This window comes from Ursus americanus, chromosome 4 (genome assembly GCF_024610735.1).
Source record: "Ursus americanus isolate L20-20 chromosome 4, mUrsAme1.1.p, whole genome shotgun sequence".
Lineage (NCBI taxonomy): Eukaryota > Metazoa > Chordata > Mammalia > Carnivora > Ursidae > Ursus > Ursus americanus.
The window spans coordinates 61,042,740-61,060,136 of record NC_142130.1 but is presented as its reverse complement, the minus strand read 5'-3'; the positions used below and the strand labels follow the sequence as shown (position 1 = coordinate 61,060,136).

General features: G+C 34.3%; 1 protein-coding gene across 1 annotated transcript; it reads left to right on the top strand.

The window, feature by feature from the left end:
• The first annotated feature begins 5,484 nt into the window (after positions 1–5,484).
• Positions 5,485–7,978, top strand: CSNK2A2IP (casein kinase 2 subunit alpha' interacting protein). Its single transcript, XM_045785665.2, is given in 2 exon segments — positions 5,485–7,893; positions 7,895–7,978. Coding segments are annotated over 2 exon segments (2,181 nt in total). The 5' UTR covers positions 5,485–5,740; the 3' UTR covers positions 7,923–7,978.
• The last annotated feature ends 9,419 nt before the right edge of the window (positions 7,979–17,397 follow it).

Below are 17,397 nucleotides of genomic sequence, written 5' to 3'. Positions count from 1 at the left end.
CAGGGGGAAGGGCAGAGGGAGAGGGAGGGAGAGAATCTTAAGCAGACCCCCTACTGTGTGCGGAACCCAGGAACCCGGGGCTCTGTCTCATAACGCTGAGATCATGACCTGAGCCAAAATCAAGAGTCAGATGCTTAACCAACTGAGCCACCCAGGGGCCCCTAGAGATCTGTAGTTTTTAAATTTGCTTTTGAGTGAGCTTCGGCAGTTTGTGTCTTTCAAGAAATATATCTCTTTCATCTGAGTTGTCTAATATATTGGCATAATATTCATAATATTACCTTACTTTTCAATATCTATAGAGTTGGTGTAATATCACCTCTCTCATTCCTGATATTTTTAATTTATTTCTCTCTCTCTGTTTGTTTCCTTCCGGACACGTCTGACTAAATGTTTTCAATTTTATTGATCTCAAACAGATTTTGGCATCCTTGATTTTCTGGTTTCTGTATTATTAATTTCCCTTCTAATCTCTATCAATTTTTTTTTTTGTCTTCATTTTGGCTTAATGTGTTCTTTTTCTCTTTGCTCAACAAGCAAACTAACATCCTTGGTTTGAAAGTTTTCTTCTTTTCTACTATAATTATTGACTGTTACAGATATCTCCCCCCTCCTAAGTTCTGCTTTAGCAACATCCTACATGTTTTTATACATTCTAGTTTTATTTTCATTTATTGCAAAGTACTTTCTCTTTGTGTTCTTTGATCCATGGATTATTTAGAAGTATATTATTTTATACTAAATGTTTGGCTACATTTTCAGATATTTTTGTTACTAATTTATAATTTTCATTGTCAAATCCAAGAATAAACTATGTATGATTCAAACCCATTTGAATTTATTGAAATTTGTCGTATGATCGATAATACGTTTTGGTGAATATTCCATGTACACATGAGAAGAGTGTTTTTGGAGTGAAACGTTCTATGAATATCAATTAGGTCAAGTTAATTTATAGTGTTTTTTAAATCTTAAGTACAAAATCTTACTGATTTCCTGCTTATTTCTATCCATTAATGAAAAACTTACTGCAACTTCCAATGATAATTTTTCTACTTACTAGAAATATGTTTTGAAAAAAAGAAGTAGAATGAAGGAGCAAGGAGCATCTGTGCATTGGAAAAAGAATTGAAAGATATAAAAGAAACAGACACAGTAAACTGTTGGCTTTCTTTGACTACTAGGCAGTTCTGTTTGTAAAATTTTCAAGTAATTGCTCATTTTTATAATAGGTTGTTTTTATTTTTATTGAAATGTGAGAGCAAATTATATATAAAGTATCTAAGGTGATCCTATAACCTGATAAATGTTGATATTGAGTAAAATTCTTGATTCATATATATTGACTTAGTAAATGATTTCACTGAACTTTCTGAATTTTAATATATTATTGATTCTATCAGGTTTTCTTTAAGTTGGGTTTTTAAACACACAATATGCATAGAGAGATAATTTAATTTCTGGCTTTTTAATAGTTATATTTCTTTTTTTTTTTCTGTTTTCTTCATTGTTACATTGGCCAGATCTTCCCAAACAATATTAAATTGTAGTAGTGACTACATGAAGGATATGCTTGTCTATTACCTGCCTATGATGAGATTAGCTCATATTTCAGTATCAACTAAACAATTTCATTTTACTTTCAGATTGAGGTTTGTTTTCATTAAATAACTAGTTTTTTCTTGGTAGTTTACTGGGTTTTATGAGGAGCGGATGTTGGATTTTATAAAGTGAATTTTTGAGCATCTCTTAGGATTTATTTTGAATTATGAACATGACAAATTATAATCTTTACAAATAAATCATTACATTGTGTGAATAAGATCAAGTTAGTGATAGTTGAGTGTTGTTTTATTATAATACTAAATTAAATGTTTTATTCTATTTAGGAATTTTGCATATGGAATAACTGTCATTTTATTATTTTTCTTTTAACTTTGAGCTATTTTTGTCATGGTTTAATATCAGAATCATGTACAGCAGTTTCATAGGACTAATTTAGACTATTTCTATATTTATCATATTCTGAAAAGGTTTATATAAGTATGTAAATCTCTTCAAGTTTGAAAGAACTCATCTATAAAAAGAATTTGGGCACAAAGACTATATGTGGGTTCATTTTTTAAGTGGTATTCATTTTCTTCTGTAGTTATAGCTTCACTCAAATTTCCACCACTTCTTGAGTACTTTTAATATTTATATGCTTTAGCAAAACACATCCTTTGAAATGGGAGTGCCATTTGCTGAGTAAGTCTGAAAGTGGAAAACATTCAGAAATGTTATTTTTCTCTGTTTTTCGTCTTAAATAGATTTTTGTTAGTTCCATTTGTTTTGAATTTCTTTATTCCTCTACATATAATAGCAGGATTTCCACATTACATTCTTCTTCTTTTTTTTTTTCCAAGTTTTCATTACATCTGTGTGCCAGATCTTGGTTCATCCTTTAATGTTTCACCTTTCAGTGCAATTTTGTTTCAGATGTGTCTTTTCAAATTAACATCAAGTTATGTATTTTTAAACTTTTTATTGAAGTTAAGAAACATACAAAAATACACATAGTGTAAGTGTTAGAGCTCAATTATCACAAAATGAGTTCACCCGTACAATCATCTTCCAGGTCAAGAAACAGAATATTACCACCACCCTAGAAGTTTTTGTTTTCTCCTAATCTCTACCTCCCCAAATGTGTTAGCTTGACTTTTAAGGCCATAGTTACTATGATCTTATTTTATACTTTCATATGTAGAATTATGAAGTATTTTCGGTGCATATTATTAATTTCTTTCAACATTTTGTATGTGAGATTCATCCATGTAGTTGCATGGTGCTAGACTTTCTGTTAGTTTCATTTTTTTTGGTATTTCATTGAATGAATATATCATAACTTATTTATGTGTTCTGCTACTAATTGATAATTAATTTGAGTTTGGAGCTATTATGATTAATGTTCCACTGAACATCCTAGTGCATGTATTTGGTGCAAATATTCATTCATTACATGCCTTTTGGATTATACCTGGGAGTGAAATATAATATATATGTGTGTGTGCATGTGTGTGTAATATACTAATTAATTTACATAGTCACCAATTCTTGGCTTTGTCTGTTTTTATTTTATTTTATTTTATTTTGCTTCAGTCATATTCTGATAATGTATTATAATATCTCTCTGCTTTAAATGTGCATTTCATGGGTTTCTAATGAGCTTTTTTTCATATATGCATTTGGATATCCTCATTTGTGAAGTGTTTGTCCGTGTATTTTGCATCATTCTAATTGCATTTTTTTCTAAGCAACATGCAGAAGTTATGTATGTAATATTTCCATGATAATATCCATATCTTTTCAGATATTAAGTATTGTAAATATGTTTGGTAATATTTTCAACTTTCAATTTCAAATATTTGGTAAATATTCTTTGATTTGCCTTTAATCCTTCTAAATATGGTGTATTTTGATGATTGGGAGTTCTTGGTTTTAATTTATCAATTTTTAATGGTTATTTCTTTTTATGTTCTGCTTAAGAAATCTTCGCATACCTCAAGGTTATGAAGTTATTCTCTATTACCATCCATAAGCTTGTTAGGGTACCACACAGTACACAATGGAGTGTACTATTTTCTCCCTCTTTAAAAAATTGGGTGTTGAATCACATCACACAAAATCCAGCAACCACAGATAACTTCAGTGCTTATTACTCATGCATACATAAGCAAAATGAAGGAAATCCCTGGGTGAGCAGCAGCTGTGCCTCACCAGCAAGAATTTGTTCTTGAATGTCTGGAAGAGAAGAAGATGGAAGAGAGGGAGTGAGGTCATGAGGGAAAGATATAGAAGTTAACTTAATAATATATTTGTTTACATGAGATATGCCTACAGTATAAACTGAAATAGTGGCGTTGGATAGGAAAAGGTAAATTAAGATGTGGAAGAGGTAAAATCAGCCAGTATTGGTATCTAAATGGTTTTAGAGGTTGAAGCTGTCCAGGATGATTTCAAAGATTCTGAATTAGATAACTAGGCTTTGGCACTGAGATAGAAGATATAGAAAAAGATTTCTCTAGAAGGAGAAATAACTTTATTGAGTTTCATGTGTTTTATATTTGAATTGTCTTTGGGACTTTGGGATAGAGAAATCTGATGATTGGTTAGAATATAATTTTGAAGCTAAAGAGAAAACCGGCACTAGAGACAAAAGCTTAGGAACTCATTGGTGTGTAAATAATTTTGTTGGTACTTGGAGAATTCCACAAAGAATGACTCAAGACTTGAAAACAAGTGAATTAAGATATCAGTAAGATATGTTTTTAAATAGAGTAAATATATGAAAAGACACCTTGATATAAGGGAAGACCTTCTTCTAGTAGCAATAGAATTGATAGTTAACAAATTGGATGAGTTGACATAAATGAAAAATAAATTTGTCCATCAGAAATTGGGTTGGTAAGTCATGGAAGATAGGAAAAATCATGAAACCCAATTTTGATAGTTCCCATCTTCAAGGGCCTTAGGACCAATGAGTTAATTGGCTGATCCCACGGTCTGTTGCAATCACTCTCAGTTTTTTGTCATGTCATGTGTTTTAACCTTAAAACCAGAAGAACAAACCCCAAGCCATGAAAATGCGCTAAGATAATGTCATGTTATATCATATGTGTTGTCTTTTAAAAGGCAGCGCATCTATCTTTTCTGAGCTTTCTTCACTTTTGGCCAGCTATACGTTTGTGTTTTTTTGTGAGCCTTCTTTCTATAGCTCATTTTTAAATCCTAAACATAACTATTGTGATTACATAGGAATAAAATAAAAAGAGATGAGAACTGGTGATATAACACTGAGGACTACATTGAGGTGGGAGGAAAAGAAAATAATTTAGTGAAGTCCTAGAGAGAAATGAGAGAATGAATAGAGAGAACCAGAATAGAAGAAATAAGGCACATGAACAAAGACATTAGTTTTAAAAGGTAGTAGTCACAGTTTCAAAAGCTACAATTGTGACAAATAAGAACAGGATTAAAGTATGCAATAGACTTTCAACTAGAATAATAGGTAATTGAATCTAAACTGAAAACCAACATTTCAGAACTTCCTTTTCACTTTTCTCTAAGATTCTCTTATTTCATGCAACAAACTTATCATAGATTATTTTGTTTGTTTTTTTGTTTGTTTTACTAAAGCTGTTATCAAAAAAGTACCAGAAATGGCTATTAACTTTTATTATATCCTAGACAATGTTACACACTTTGTATCTTAGTTAGTTTTTAGCTCAATAAATTAAATATTTATCTATTTTACAGATAGATAAATGGGGTTTAGAAAGTTTATTTCAAAAGTTACACACAGAGTAAATGGCTAGGGTTTAACATAAAGCCCATGCTCTAGTCACTACAACAAATTGTTTGAGAAAATTAATATCCCTATCAGGATCTCTTCTGAACTCTCTTCACTATTTTATTAACAGGCATTATTTCCTCAAGAGGAAAAAAAAAAAAGCCTCTAGGTAATGAAAGAGAAGATAGCAGAGAATCTCAAATGGTGATAATTTTTTCAACTTCATCTATATCTGAATTTTGAGACACTCTATAATATTTGGGAATTAACAGTAAGGAAACAAGATAGAAGTTAGAAACTACCAAGGACTATTTATTTTAAAATATTCATTGTCCAATGAATCCATCTAAAAGACTCGCAAATATCCCACAAGCCAGCTGCTTTCAAAAAGACCTCTACCACTAGCACAAGATGGTACCGTTGGCATATTATGATCAACACTTTGTGCCATTAGAACACTCTTACCAAATGGCCACAACCAATTCATTAACACATCAATACTCAGGGGAAAAATTAAATCAACCTAATAACCAGCCTGTGGCTGGAGTGCAGTCCCATAGTAATCGCCTTGCAGCACCTCCAGTTAGCTCTAAGCAGATGGTGCAGAGCTGCTCAGTGTTGTCCTCTGCCAAGTCTCAGGACACAATTTCACAGGGCTTCTATAACAGGGCTCTGAAAGCACCAGTATCCCAATCCAAACGTCAGGCCACACCTTCACTAGACCTCCACCAGAGAACTTCACTGTGGCCTAATCGGAGAGCCCTGAGCTCACCTGTGATACACCATAAACCTCAGACAACATCTTCACTTGAACTTAATAAGACATCTTCATCGTTGGGGTCAAGCCAAACAAATTCGAGCTCACAATTACCCCTTCCCAAACCTCAGACTACATCTTCACCAGACTTTTGCTGGACGTCACCTTCACAGAAGTCTAATCAAAGAGTATCAAGTTCATTACTCCCCCCCAAACATCAAGAAACACCTTCCGTGGACATCCTCCGGACATCATCTTCTTTGGGACCTAATCAAAGAGCGCTCAGCTCAACATTACCACAATCCAAGCCTCAGAAAGCATCTTCATTGGATAGCCTTTGGACATCTTTATTAGAGCACAGTCAAAGATCTTTGAGCTCACCGTCACTCAGTTCTACACCTCAAATAAATGACATGCTTCTGTCATCACGTTCATTGGAATCCAATCAAATGGCTCTGAGCTCACCATTACCTGACTCTAGACCTCAGACAGCACCTGCATTGAATTCTAGTTCCTGTGTTCTGAGCTTACCATTGTCCCCCTCAAAACTGAGGAAATCACCTTTAGCACATTCTGTCCATCAGACTCAGAGTTTGCCATTGTTCTCATCCAAATCTCAGACGGTACTTACACTAAACCGTGACTTCAGGACCCTGAGCTCACCAGTTTGTCACTCCAAGTTTCAGAACACCTCTTCACCAAATGACAAACAGAAAGCCACAGATTTATCTTCACCCCATTCTAAACCAAATGTCTCAGGTCAGTCATTATCAAGCTCCAAACACTTCATCAGAAATATAGCTGCTTCAACATTGGGCTCCAGATTCCAAAGTAAAAGCAGCTTTGATCTTTCTGCCAAAACAGAATCAAATAAAGAAATTCCATGGAGCTTAAATTATATTTACCCCTGCATTGTTAGAGGTGGAACTGTCCCTGATGATGTTGTAAATAAAATTGTCAATTCTGTCTCCAAGACCAGAATCCAGAGGGATCTCTGTAGGCAGATTCTCTTTCGAAGGATGAGGGGAAGGCCTAATCCTCATCCTGGTCCCCGTCTTTCATCAAATTACATGGTTTGCTTAGCTTGTGCTTCCTGCGTAAAATCTCAGTGTAACCATCTTACAGGAAGGAAAGATCCTCGCAGTGCAACACTGTTTGTCATACCAACACCTGAACTTGGTTCTGAGGGAGAAATGGACGTGAAATTAGTTTTTCTCCTTTCCCTACCAGAGACTTCTGTCTCATCTTGTCTCCCATCCCCTGTGAAAGAAAATCAACCTGATGAAGCCCCTGAAGACAACCTTGAAGGAATGGAGAAGATCCAAATTTTCTCTCCATCTGAACCTGATATCACACAGGAGCTAAATATGAACAAATGGCTGACAGTAGCCCCTGAAAACAAAGTTGTAAGCCAACAACCCCAGGCTATTGACTGGCTGCTTTATGTTAAGAAAAGTAGTAATTTTCAGCCACAGTCCCCGCCTCAATCCTCCTCCTCCTCCACATCCTCCTCCTCCTCCTCTTCATCATCTTCTTCCTCCTCTTCAACTCCACCTTCCTTAACCCCTCCTTCCAAAGAGTCTACCACATCTACTCTCTCGGGTTGTGTATTCACTAAGGTACTTAGTTACCACCGGTTGCCTCCAGGGGTCTCCTGGCTTGAGTTTATATGTAATAAAAATCACCAGCCACTTCCTGGAAAACCACAACAAAGTCAATCACGACCTCCCAAAACAAGGCCTATGAGGAATAGCACCACAGTAAAAGGGACAAAGGGGCCAAAAATACTGTTCAAATTTTTCCAGACAGTTTCAAAATGAGAGAAATATTGATTAAATTAACTTTTTGTTTCTTTGAAAGCAATTGACCTCTTAGTTCTTTGAAACTAGAGATTGATTTCCTATTATGCTTATTAAAATTCTCAGCAATAACTGTGACTGTATAGTTTAGCCGATGAAGCACCTAGCTAAGGGGAACTAAAACTCTTAAGTCTATTTTCTAGTTAAATAATAGACTATGATCTCCTAGAAGGCAAAACTGAATCCCAGGTTTTTAACCAAATGCCCGGCTTATAGTAGCCATTGTAGAATCATTGTTACATGAATTAATCATAATTGGCCATAAACCAGAAATACCTCATCTGTCTTGTCCTGAACAGTATCTAGCTCATTGTTATTCTCCTTCCTCATAAAACATAGTAATGACAGTATCCTTAAGCCAATTTATGCTAATCTGTTTCCCTGTCTCTAAAGAAAATTCAGATCATGTTCAACAGGTAAGAATGTATATAAAGAGGAATCTTTTCTCTAGTTATGTGAATCTCTTTCTAGTTATGTGTTTCTAGGGAAAGTTCTTCTATGCTAAGATCCCACACTCTGAAATCCAATGATTTATTCAACCTTAGTTAACAAATCTCAGGAGAGAAGAACTAACTAGTACAAATAACCCTACCTATTGCCTGTGCCACTATTTAAATTATAGGCTCTGTGCCAATATTTAAATTATAGGCTCTGAAGTACCTGTTTATCACTTCTATCTATACATCCAAAATGGGTTAATAAAAATGTTTCAAAAATGTTTTTGTTCCACTGGGTCTACTGGTAGTGGGAAGAGAAGGGAGTTAATTGTCTTATCTACTCACCTTAAGTGATCATCTCAATCCCCAAGGGCTAGAATTAGTATCTCTTGCATGCACTGATGACTCAAAATTCTGCTCCACTAATATCTTTCTGACTGTATACTGGACATTTCCAAGTTGAATATTGCACAGTCATCTCAAACTCAACGTGATGAAACCAGAATTATCTTTACATTTACAATTTGGATCATTACATTTACAATCCTTGCCCCCTGGTGTTCCTATTTAAATGGATGTAGCACCGTTCATCCTGGAGTCATGTTTGACTTTTTCTCATTGCCAGCCCCTCTCTAAGTCCATGAGTTCTGTGGCCTATTATCTCTAGAATCCAGCTTTTTCCTCCAACCCCATGACCATTATCCTAGTTGTGATCACAACCGTTTGTCACCTGGATTACTGCCCTTACTTCTAAACATGCACTTCTATCTTTTGAATGCATTTGAAACACAAATTTGATAATGCCATTCCACTGCTTAGAATCCTTTCATCATTGCCCAGTGTTTTCTTGGGAAATTCTAAATTTTTTGTGTAATTGAACTATATATGATAGCCTCTCAGAACTTATTTCTTGTTCTTCTCCAGTCTCCTACTGGATGCTACAGCCATACTAATTGCTTTAAAATGCACAGAATGTGCCAAGGTCTCTGTTACATCCTACACTTTTTTTGTTTATCATTTTATTCAATCTCTTTTTTCCCCCATTATGTTAAGTGTACTCTTTAATTCCCATCCCCTATTTCCTTCATCCCCTCACTCCCTTGACTCTGGTAACCATCAGTTTGTTCTTTATAGTTAAGAGTCTATTTCTTGGTTTATCTCTTTCTCTTTTTCTTTTCCTTTGCTTATTTGTTTTGTATCTTAAATTCCACATATGAGTGAAATCATATGGTATTTGCCTTTCTCTCACTGACTTATTTCACTTAGCATTATATTCCCTAACTCTATCCATGTTGTTGCAAATGGCAAGATTTCAGTCTTTATGGCTGAATAATATTTCATTGTGTGTGTGTGTATATACGTATATATATATATGTATATATACGTATATACACACACAATGAAATATTATTATATGTATATGTATATACACACACACACAATGTGGTATATATCTTCTTTATCCATTCATCTGTTGATGGACACTTTGGCTGCTTCCATATTTTTGCTATTGCAGATATTGCTGCAGTAAACATAGGGGTGCATATCTTCCTTTGAATCACTGTTTCTGTATTTTTTGGGTAAATACCCAGTAGTGTGATTACTGGATCATAGTATAGTTCAATTTTTAATTTTTTGAGGAAACTCCATACTGTTTTCTACAGTGGTTGCACCAGTTCACATTCCCAACAGTGCACTAGAGTTCCCCTTTCTCCACATCCTCCCCAGCACTTGTTGTTTCTTGTGTTTTCTATTTTACCCATTCTGACAAGTGTGAGGTAATATCTCATTGTAGTTTTGATTTGCATTTTTCTGATGATGAGTAATGTTGAGCATCTTTTCATGTGTCTGTCAGGCAGTTGTATGTCTTCTTTGGAGAAATGCCTGTTCATGTCGTCTGCCCATTTTCAATTGGATTATTTGTTTTTTGGATATTGACTTGTATCAGTTCTTTTATATTTTGGATACTAACCCTTTGTCAGAAATGTCATTTGTGAATATTCTCTCCTGTTCAGTAGGTTACCTTTTAATTTTGTTGATTTTTTTTTCATTCGCTGTGCAGAAACTTTTTATTTTGGTATAGTCCCAATAGTTTATTTTTGCTTTTATTTTGCTGGCCTCACATCCTACACTTTTAAATAGAAAATTTTGCTGTCCAGAAATATCTTCCCATCTATACATTTTTTATCCTACAGGGCTCTGTTTTGTCTTGAAACTTCTGGAAAGCCTCTTCCTGATGCATTTATGAAGGGGTTAGTTGGCTTTCCTATTATCATAAAACTGTGTTAACTCTTTGTACTGCTCTTAACCCATTATAAAGTAATCATTTCTTGTCTGTTTTCACTTACTATACTGAAAACTCCTGCTCACTATGTTTTTTTTTTTTTTAAACCTAGTCCTTGGCATAGAGTGCATGCCTTAAAACAGTGTTGATATTGAATAATGCTATTGAAGCTCTTCATCTTCTTTTAATTCTCTGAAATAAGCAACATTTCATCAGTTTGCTTCTTTCCCTTAAGATTGAATTGTTCTCTGTACCTTTTGTCTTGGTGAGAATATGTATAAAACTGTTATTGATGACAGCAGTCATCCTTGTCTTATTTCTTATGTTAACAGTGATTCTTTCTAGTATTTCAGTATTAAATGTGATGTTGGCTAATGTATCTGATCAGTGATGATGAGGAAAAACTTATGTATGTGATAATGTATTCATGGCTTTCTCCAACCCATGTAGAAAACCCTTGACATATGCTTTATGCACCCTGAACTTCTTTTTTTGTGACACACATCACTTTGTAATTACATGTTTAATATGCTCTCCACTAGACTAAGTTTCAGGAGTGGGGGGTCCTGTGTCAATCTTGTTTACCACTAACTCCTCAGGATGTAGTGGTACCTGGCACATTTTAAGTATTCAATAAATATTTACGGAATTAAGTTAAACTAAGGAGTTCAAATGACTTATTTATTGATATAATTTACATGTTTAATTTTCCATTTCTTAGCTTATTTTCTAAACTTTATACCTCATTGTAGTTTCTTTTCACTTCTTTCCTTTTTTTTCTTTTTTGGGCTATGACTTAGTTGCTTTTAACTTTTCTAATGTATTGGCAGTTATTTTGTTCTTAATTATAACAGTGTCTACTTTCAAGATTTCTTCAAAGGAATTCTTCAACCAGTATTTTCTAATTTGAAAATAAAACTGCATCAAACTTATGGGGAAAATTCATAAACAGTGGTTATCCAACCCTGTTTCTCTTCCAGCTTCTATTAAGACACCAATAAAAATTTTAAATAAGGAATAACATGTGTCATGCTGGAAAGGCCAAGAAATTTCTGCCAAATCTTGTATAGATGAGACCAGATTTCAAAAACATAAGTCTCAAAATTCACTACATTTGAAAAAAGAGATGATCTGAAAAGTAATGGAAAAAGATATTACTTGCATCTCATTAATGCCTTTCTCCTTAAATTGAAAGGGCTAGACATGAGAATGGATCATAGTAGAGTTGGAAAGTAGAAGGTGGATCCTATGAGTTGTCTCATTTTGATCCAAGCAATTGATGTAAAGTGGAATGACACATCTGGTTGATAACTTGACAGTAGTATCAAAATCTTAATAATATATATAACTTGGGGGAGGAAATAACATACATAACTGTTTGCCCTATGGTCATCTTTCTTCAAAATTATCTTAAAGAAATCATCATGACTACATAGAGTTATATAAACAAGTAAGCTTTGTGTTTCTTTACAATAGTGAGGGATTGGGGGAAAAAAATCTAGATTTTCTTTTATAGAAGTGTTTAAATACACTATGATCCATACATGTGATATTTTTCCTAGTGAAAAAAATTGTTATTTCTAATATTGCATCTACATTCATTTCAGGAATAGAACTACTTTCTTCAGGAAAATATCTTGTTGAGAATAGTTAGGCGTTGATAGTGATCCTGAGCATGGGTTGGAAGAACAAAGATGAACAAAGAGGAGATAGCTAAACTACTGTATTTAAATTTCAAACAGGACATTTTCAATGAGAGACCAATGAAAAGAGAGATAATATAACGTTTTTGATTTAAGTGAAAATATACTTGCATTATATGACATCACATGCTCCTTGTAAAACATTGAAATTATGCATATATGTATATGTGTGTCTTTGTATTCGTGCAAAATCTATTTCATACGTATGAGAAAGATGAAGTGACTGGAAGTAAACACCAAAATGATGAAGAAAAGTGTTTAATACTAGAAAATAGTTATAATGGAATGTTTAGGAAATAAGTAGATTTTTAATCTTTTCTAAATCTTTAATGAATATGAATTCCTTTTATAATCAACTTAAAACAAATGTTTTAAAAATGAAAAATGAAACTTGCTTTATCTTCTCTATTTTAGATTAATTATCTAGCACACAATTTTGCTGTTGTACTCTTGTCCACCTTTTGGTATCAATTTGTGGCTTTACAAGTTCACAAGAAATACTTATTTCTATGAGATACATAGTTTTTTCAGGAGCAATAAATTTCCATTGAGTTTTAAAGTCTGTTAAAATATTTTAAAAATTCCATATTTTCTATTTCAATATTCATTTCCAGGCTTCTTTTTTTAAAATAAATTTTTATTATGTTATGTTAGTCACCATACAGTTCATCCCTAGATTTGATGTAATGTCCCATGATTCATTACTTGCATATAACACCCAATGCACCACGCAATATGTGCCTTCCTTAATACCCATCACAGGCCTATCCCAATCCCCCACCCCCCTCCCCTCTGAAGCCCTCAGTTTGTTTCCCAGAGTCCATAGTCTTTCATGGTTCATTCCCCCTTCTGTTAACCCCCCCTTCATTCTTCCCTTCCTTCTCCTACTGATCTCTCTGCTATTCCTTATGTTCCATAAATGAGTGAAACCATATGATAATTGTCTTTCTCTGCTTTACTTATTTCACTAGCATAATCTCCTCCAGTCCCGTCCATGTTGCAGCAAATGTTGAGAACTCGTTCTTTCTGATAGCTGAGTAATATTCCATTGTATATATGGACCACATCTTCTTAATCCAGTCATCTGTTGAAGGGCATCTCGGCTCCTTCCACGATTTAGCTATTGTGGACAATGCTGCTATGAACATTGGGTGCATATGGCCCTTCTCTTCACTACGTCTGTATCTATGGGGTAAATACCCAGTAGTGCAATGGCTGGATCATAGGGTAGCTAAATTTTTAACTTTTAAAGGGACCTCCACACTGTTTTCCAAAGTGGCTGTACCAACTTGCATTCCCACCAACAGTGTAAGAGGGATCCCCTTTCTCCACATTCTCACCAACATTTGTTGTTTCCTGCCTTGTCAATTTTTGCCATTCTAACGCGTAAGGTGGTATCTCAATGTGGTTTTGATTTGAATTTCCCTGATGGCTAATAATTTTGAACATTTTTTTTTCATGTTTCTGTTAGCCATTTGTATGTCTTCATTGGAAAAGTGTCTGTTCATATCTTCTGCCCATTTTTTCATTTGATTATTTGTTTCACATGTATTGAGTTTGAGAAGTTCTTCGTAGATCTTGGATACTAATCTTTTATCTGTACTGTCATTTGCAAATATCTTCTCCCATTCCGTGGGCTGCCTCTTAGTTTTTTGACTGTTTCCTTGGCTGTGCAGAAGCTTTTTATCTTCATGAAGTCCCACAAGTTCATTTTTTCTTTTGTTTCTCTTGCCTTTGGAGATGTGTCATGAAAAAAGTTGCTTGGCCAATGTCAAAGAGGTTGCAGCCTATGTTCTCCTCTAGGATTTTGATGGATTCCTGTCTCACATCGTACTCTTTCATCCATTTGGATTTTATCTTTTTGTATGGTGTGAGAGAGTGGTCAAGTTTCATTCTTTTGCATATAGCTGCCCAATTTTCCCAGCACCATTTATTGAAGAGACTGTCTTTTTTCCACTGGATGTTTTTTCCTGCTTTGTCAAAGATTAGTTGCCCAAAGAGTCGAGGGTCCATTTCTGAGTTCTCTGTTCTGTTCCATTGGTGTATGTGTCTGTTTTTGTGTGAGTACCATGCTGTCTTTGTGATCACAGCTTTATAGTATAGCTTGAAATCCAGCAAAGTGATGCTCCCAGCTTTGTTTTTCCTTTTCAACAATTCCTTGGCGATTTGGGGCCTTTTCTGTTTCCACACAAATTTAAGGGCTGTTTGTTCCAGTTCTTTGAAAAACGTCATTGGTATTTTGATTGGGGTGGCATTGAAAGTGTAGATTGCTCTGGATAGCATAGACATTTTAACTATGTTAATTCTTCCGATCCGTGAGCATGGAATATTTTTCCATTTTTTGTGTCTTCTTCAACGTCTTTCAAGAGTGATTTTTAGTTTCTAGAATATAGATCCTTTACGTCACTGGTTAATTCCGAGATAATGTATGATTTTTGGTGCTATTGTAAATGGAATGGATTCCCTAATTTCTCTTACTTCAGTCTCATTGTTCGTGTATAGAGACGTAAATGATTTCTAAGCATTGATTTTGTATCCCGCCACATTACTGAATTGCTCTATAACTTCTAGTAGTTTGGGGGGTGGATTCTTTTGGGTTTTCCATATAGAGTATCATGTTATCTGCGAAGAAGGACAGTTTAACTTCTTCTCTGCTGATTTGGATACCTTTGATCCCTTTTTGTCGTCTGATTGCTGTTGCAAGGACTTCTAGTACTATGTTGAATAATAATGGTAAGAGTGGGCATCCTTGTCGTGTTCCTGATCTTAAGGGAAAGGCTTTCAGCTTTTCCCCATTGAGAATGATATTTGCTGTAGGCTTTTCATAGATGGTTTTTATGAGATTGAGGAATGTACCCTCTATCCCTACACTCTGAAGGGTTTTAATCAGGAAAGGATTCTGTATTTTGTCAAATGCTTTTTCTGCATCAGTTGAGAGGATCATGTGGTTCTTGACTCTTTTCTTGTTGATATGATCTATCACACTGATTGATTTGCGAATATTGAACCACCCTTGCATCCCAGGGATGAATCCCACTTGGTCATGATGGATAATCCTTTTAATGTACTGTTGGATCCTATTAGCTAGGATCTTGTTGAGAATTTTGGCGTCCATATTAATTAGGGATATTGGTGTATAATTCTTCTTTTTGATGGGGTCTTTGCCTGGTTTGGGGGTCAAAGTAATACCGGCCTCATAGAATGAGTTTGGTAGTTTTCCTTCTGTTTCTATTTTTTGAAACAGCTTCAGGAGAATAGGTATTAGTTCTTTGAATGTTTGGTAGAATTCCCCGGGGAACCCATCAGGCCCTGAACTCTTGTTTTTGGGGAGGTTTTTGATCACTGCTTCAAATTCTTCATAATTAATCGGTCTGTTTAAAAAATCAATTTCTTCCTGTTTCAGTCTTGGTAGTTTATAGGTTTCCAGGAAGGTCATTGCCAGACTTCTTACACCATTCTTTTATTTATTTGTGCATTTGTTTATTTTAATTATGAAATATTTCAAACCTATAGAGAAAGGCAGATAATATGTTGGTGAAAGTTTTTAACCACTTTCCAGCTTTATCAAATCATCTTCTTTGGTTACATTTATTTCATATGTTAAAGAAGTAAAACATTTTGATATAAATGCTAGTCCCATTGCATATAACCATCCAGGATCTCAATCCTATCTTGTACTTCCGAGGAGCAATCACTGTCATAAATTTGCTGTAAGTCACTTGTCTACTTTTTAAAAATTTCTTAAATATTTAAAGAACCATAAAAATCTATTTTTCTGGATGTTTTAAAGCTTCGTATATGTTTTTTTTGAAATGTGTAATTTTTGATCTGGACTGTTTTTAAGATTTATCCTTGTTATAAAATACTTTATAGATAGGTCATTTCATTTCCAGGGCTTTGTGTGTGTGTGTGTGTATGTGTATACATATATGTATATTATACATATATACATAGATATATATACTGTATAACTGCATAATGTGAATTTATTACAATTTATTATTTTTTAGTTGAATAGTTAATTTACATATTGTCACACACACTGCACATCAATGCACATATATGCATTGACATTGTTTAAAAAATTTAACAGACGTGTAATTGATGTATAATGTATTAGTTAAGATAAACAACATAAGGATTCAATGTTTGTACATATTGAAAGACTACCACTGCAGTAAGTCTAGTTAACATCTGTCCCTATACATAGTTACAAAATTTTTCTTTCTTGTGATGAAAACTTAAGATTTATTCTCTTAGCAACTTTCAAATATGCCATACAGTATTATTAACTATAGTACCATGCATATTCTTTTTCGTGTCCTATTTTGCACTTGTAGGTATTTGAAAGAGTCATGCTGTGAAATATTTGATCCGTGGATTTACAGCATCAGTGTAACCTCAGATCTTGTTAGGAATGCAAAATCTCACCCTATCTCAAATACGCTAAACCATAGTCTGAATTATATAAAATCTCAGATAAGTTTTATGTACATTAAGCATTTGGAAAACACTGTCTTACTTAGAGTGGAATTGATAATTGTAACACTGTTGTCCAATAAAGACATAATGTGAGTCATATATAATTTTAAATTTTCTTGTAACCACATTAGGAAGTAAAAAGAAATAGGTAAAATTCATTTTGATAGTATTTTTTCTTTAACACCATGTATCTAAAAGCTTACCATTTCAACATGTAATTAAGACTTGTTCTCAACCAAGGTTGATTTGCCTCCAAGGGGATATTTGGCAATGTCTGTAGACATTTTTTTTTAAGATTTAAATAATTAACTAATTAATTAATTTATTTATTGAGTGCAGGGGGAAGGGTAGAGGGAGAGGGAGAGAGAATCTCCAGCAGGCTCCATTCTGAGTACAGAGCCCCAGCCTGGACTCTTTCCCACAACCCTGAGATCATGACCTGAACTGAAGTCAAGAGTCAGATGCTTAACTAACTGAGCCACCCGGGCGCCTCTGCAGACATTTTTGACTGTCTGGGTGGATGTTTTAGGGGTTCTAGGTCATGAC